Source organism: Mandrillus leucophaeus, unplaced genomic scaffold (assembly GCF_000951045.1).
Source record: "Mandrillus leucophaeus isolate KB7577 unplaced genomic scaffold, Mleu.le_1.0 Scaffold18, whole genome shotgun sequence".
NCBI classification, from domain to species: Eukaryota; Metazoa; Chordata; class Mammalia; order Primates; family Cercopithecidae; genus Mandrillus; species Mandrillus leucophaeus.
In genome coordinates, this window is record NW_012101809.1 from 3,318,090 (window position 1) to 3,322,441 (window position 4,352).

Sequence of the window (4,352 nt, forward strand, 5' to 3'; positions counted from 1 at the left end):
GCCTGGTGTGGTGCGAGGAGCGCCAAGCCGGGTCCGAGGGCCCGTTAGGGCCGCCAGCAACTGCTTTCAGCCACTGTGTGTGCGTCCGGATCCTGGAGCCCAGCGGGGAAGCTAGCACCAGCCTGGGCCGCACGCACGTCCTGCTGCACCACTGCCCCGCTTTCGGGCTGCTGGCCTCCTGCAGACACCTCTTCCTGGTGCCCACTGCCACCACCTGGCCTGGCGTGGCCCACGTTCTACTCATCTGGAGCCCAGGCAAGGGCAAAGTGATGGTGGCTGCCCCACGGCTTGGCCTCTCCTACAGTAAGAGTCTGAATCCTGGACGAGGGGACACGTGGGACTTCCGGACCCTGCTCCGAGGCCTTCCTGGGTTGCTGTCCCTCAGAGAGCCACTGGCTGTACACACCTGGGCCCCAACTCCCCACGGCCTGCTGTTGCTTGACTTTAGGGGCACTGTGAGCCTAGTGCAGTCCCACGGTGGTACCCGGGCAGTGGGCATCCTGCAGGAGGCACCTGTAGGCCCGCGGGGGTCTGCAGCCCTAGGCACATTTCAGGGCACTCTGGCCTGTGTGCTGGGCTCCACATTGGAACTGCTGGACATGGGCAGTGGGCAGCTGCTGGAGAGGAAGGTCCTAAGTACAGACAGGGTACATCTGCTGGAACCGCCAGCCCCCGGCATGGAGGATGAGGAAGAACTGGAGACCCGAGGGAGCCTTCGTCTGCTTTCAGCCTTGGGTCTGTTTTGTGTGGGCTGGGAAGCCCCACAGGGTGTTGAGCTGCCTTCAGCCAAGGATCTGGTGTTTGAGGAGGCTTGCGGGTACTACCAGCGGCGGAGCCTGCGGGGTGCCCAGCTCACTCCAGAAGAACTGAGACACAGCAGCACATTCCGGGCACCTCAGGCCCTGGCCTCCATCCTCCAGGGCCACCTGCCCCCATCTACACTGCTGACCATGTTGAGGACCGAGCTTCGGGATTACCGAGGCTTAGAGCAGCTGAAGGCCCAGCTCGTGGCTGGCGATGATGAGGAGGCTGGTTGGACTGAGCTGGCGGAGCAGGAAGTGGCACGCCTGCTGAGGACCGAGTTGATAGGAGACCAGCTGGCCCAGCTCAACACTGTTTTCCAGGCCCTTCCTACAGCAGCCTGGGGTGCCACCCTCAGGGCCCTGCAGCTCCAGCCAGATGGGAATGGCAAGCTGAGGTCCCAAGCACCCCCTGATGTGTGGAAGAAAGTGTTAGGGGGAATAACCGCTGTAAAGGAACCCCCCAATGGGATACTGCCCCCCTTTGAACTCCTCTGCCAATGTCTGTGCCGGCTGGAGCCTCGATGGCTGCCACCTTTTGTGGAGCTGGCTCAGCAGCAGGGTGGGCCGGGCTGGGGGGCAGGGGGCCCGGGACTGCCCCTGTATCGCCGAGCCCTGGCAGTGCTAGGTGAGGAGGGGACCAGGCCTGAGGCTCTGGAGCTAGAGCTGCTCTTGAGCAGTGGGCGGCCCAAAGCTGTGCTCCAAGCTGTCCGGCAGCTGGTGCAAAAGGAGCAATGGGATCGGGCTCTGGATGCAGGCCTGGCCCTCGGCCCCTCCAGTCCCTTGCTTCGAAGTGAAATATTCAAACTGCTGCTGGCCGAGTTTGCCCAGCACCGCCGGCTTGATGCTCACCTCCCCCTCCTTTGCCGCCTGTGCCCACCAGAACTGGCTCCAGCTGAGCTCCTGCTTCTACTGAGGACATACCTCCCAGATGAGGTGGGGCCCCCTACCCCATTTCCTGAGCCTGGAGCAGAGCCCCCTCTCACTGTGGGCTTACTCAAAGCCCTGCTGGAGCAGACTGGGACTCAAGGATGGCCCTCAGGCCCAGTTCTAAGCCCATATGAAGACATCCTATGGGACCCTAGCACTCCACCCCCGACTCCACCTCGGGACCTATGACTACCCTTCAGGCATCAGAACACTCAGGACCTGGAGGCTTGCTTGGACAGGTCCTCTGTGTCACTGACACAGGAAATCATTTCTGGGACACAGTGATCAGGGAAGGGTGCGTGGGACTTGGAGGGGCCCATGGTGGACCTGTGTATGCAATATTCTTCTGTCATCTGGAGCTATTTTTAAGATATGTGTGTGAAATATATACATAGTTTAATATATACACAGTTGTGTGTTTTTAAACAGCTACGGGTCTCAGAGGATGCAGGTTATAGAGGGACTGGTTGGATCTGGATCTTTTGGCTAAAGTCCCCACTTCCAATCATGAAAATAGTTAACATTTATGAGCATTTAATACATGCCAGGCATTCTACTCATCTTTATATAATCCCTCATTTAATGCTTCTCATAACCCCAGTGGGGAAAGTACTGCTGTTATTCCCATTTTACAGGAAACAGAAGTTTAGAAAAATTAAATGACTTGACCAAGTTCATTTGGCTAGAAAGTAGCAGCTCAAAGATTGGAGCCACCTCACTGAAACAGCCCAGTAGCTCCCACCTGCTTGGGCTTGAATGTGCTGTCCATCCCTGGCTTCAAGCTGGCTTCTCTGGCCTGCTGAGAGGAGGAGGACTACAGAGCTCCACCCTTCCTTTCCCCAGGACTTCTCTGCTCTGGAGTAGGAACTTTGCTGGGCCCTGGGTCCTTGCTTGTCTCCACCAGGATTTCTGGAGCAGCCCTTAGTTTAGGGGAAGACTTGCCACAGACAGGAGAGCTGCCTGAGAGCTCTCTGGCTCAGTAACAAAATTCACTGGGAGCAGAGCTACCTGGAGAGCCCCATATTTCTGCTGACTCCCCCAAGTCAAGAAATAAGAGCATCTGCAACACAGATCTCTGCTTGTCTGGATTTATTCAACAGGCTCACCTCTGAAGAGGCCTTTGCCCTATGCTCACTTCTACCCAAGTAACCCCTCAGCCTAGCCTAGGATAGACCCCTGGTTCTAGCTTAGGGTAGGACCCTGGATGCAGCTACTCAGCATCATCCCCAGTCCCAGATACTCCTTGTCCAGGGTGGGGGCCAAGGTTAGGGCTGCCGCTTAGCTTTGTCCTCAGCTGGGACCTGCAGCTTAGATGCTGGTAGCCTTAACCTGGGTTTAAGGTGGACTCAGGCTAGGACTAATGAGACTAGGGACAGTTCCTGTCTCTCAGGGGAGAGAAGTAGCTACTTAGTCTTATCCATGGCTGGTGTTAACTCTTCAGCCTTATAGAGGCCATGAGGTGGCTCATCTACATGGCCAAGTCCTGAGGTACCATCTTAGCCTCCTCCAGAGCTTGGATGGCCCTTGTCCTCTCCCTCAAGCCAGACTGCCTACCAATACTTGGAGTCAAGCTGCTGTTCTTCCCAGAGGCCCAGGGCTAGGGACAGTCCCAATCTAGGCCTCCACCTCAGCCCCTTCCTGGTCTGGAAGGAGTTCCTCTTCTTGGTCTTGAAACTAGGCTCATCACGGCTCCTCAATGGGAAGCTGCTTCCTGTTTATGATCCTGCTTAATCATTGTTGCTTCTTCTCAAATCTCCCAAGCCTGAGATTTGGCTTGGTCCTCCTTCTGTGCCCGGAAGAGAAGGAATTCTACTCATTGGGCTCCTGGGGGCATGGGTAAGGGAAGGAAGCCAGGTTTTTCCTTAAGACTGTATGGCTCAAGGAAGTTCCCCGGGACCACCCACTAGTAGGGCCTCCAGATGAAGGCCACCCAGCCCAGCAGCTCTGAGCAGAGCAGGTGGACTCAGATGGTGACTTTTACCTGCTTTTACAGGCTTGGCGCTTGATCACATTAGCCTTATTCTTCCCTTCAATGTAGAAGGTGCAAGTGATCCCAAACTGCATCTCAGGACTTTGGGAACAGCTCAGGGATCATTGTGTGACTGAGTTTTTCTTTTTTTTTTGTTTGAGACGGAGTCTTGCTGGAGTGCAAGTGGCGCAGCCTCGGCTCACTGCAAGCTCCGCCTCCCAGGTTCATGCCATTCTCCTGCCTCAGACTCCCGAGTAGCTGGGACTACAGGTGCCCGCCACCGTGCCCAGCTAATTTTTTTGTATTTTATTAGTAGAGACGGGGTTTCACCGTGTTAGCCAGGATGGTCTCCATCTCCTGACCTCATGATCTGCCCACCTCGGCCTCCCAAAGTGCTGGCATTACAGGCGTGAGCCACCGCACCCGGCCGTGCGTTTTAATGGAGTTCCTGAGCGGGCTATCAGACAGAGGTCTCTGAATAGGAGGGTGGAGATCTTAAGCCAAAGTCCTTGGCCTTGGGTACCTGAGAAAGGGGTTAATTCTGGCATTGATGGGCTTCATTTTTACTTTTTTTTGAGATGAATCTTCGTTCTTGTTTTCCAGGCTGGAGTGCAATGGTGCGATCTCGGCTCACTGCAACCTCCACCTCCCGG

General features: G+C 56.0%; 1 protein-coding gene across 1 annotated transcript; it reads left to right on the forward strand.

The window, feature by feature from the left end:
• Positions 1-2: 2 nt before the first annotated feature.
• HPS6 (Hermansky-Pudlak syndrome 6) lies at positions 3-2,136 on the forward strand (the record flags this gene model as incomplete). The annotated part of the gene is made up of 1 exon (XM_011977532.1): positions 3-2,136. A coding segment is annotated over one exon (1,917 nt), but the record flags the coding sequence as incomplete, so codon positions are not given.
• Positions 2,137-4,352: the final 2,216 nt, after the last annotated feature.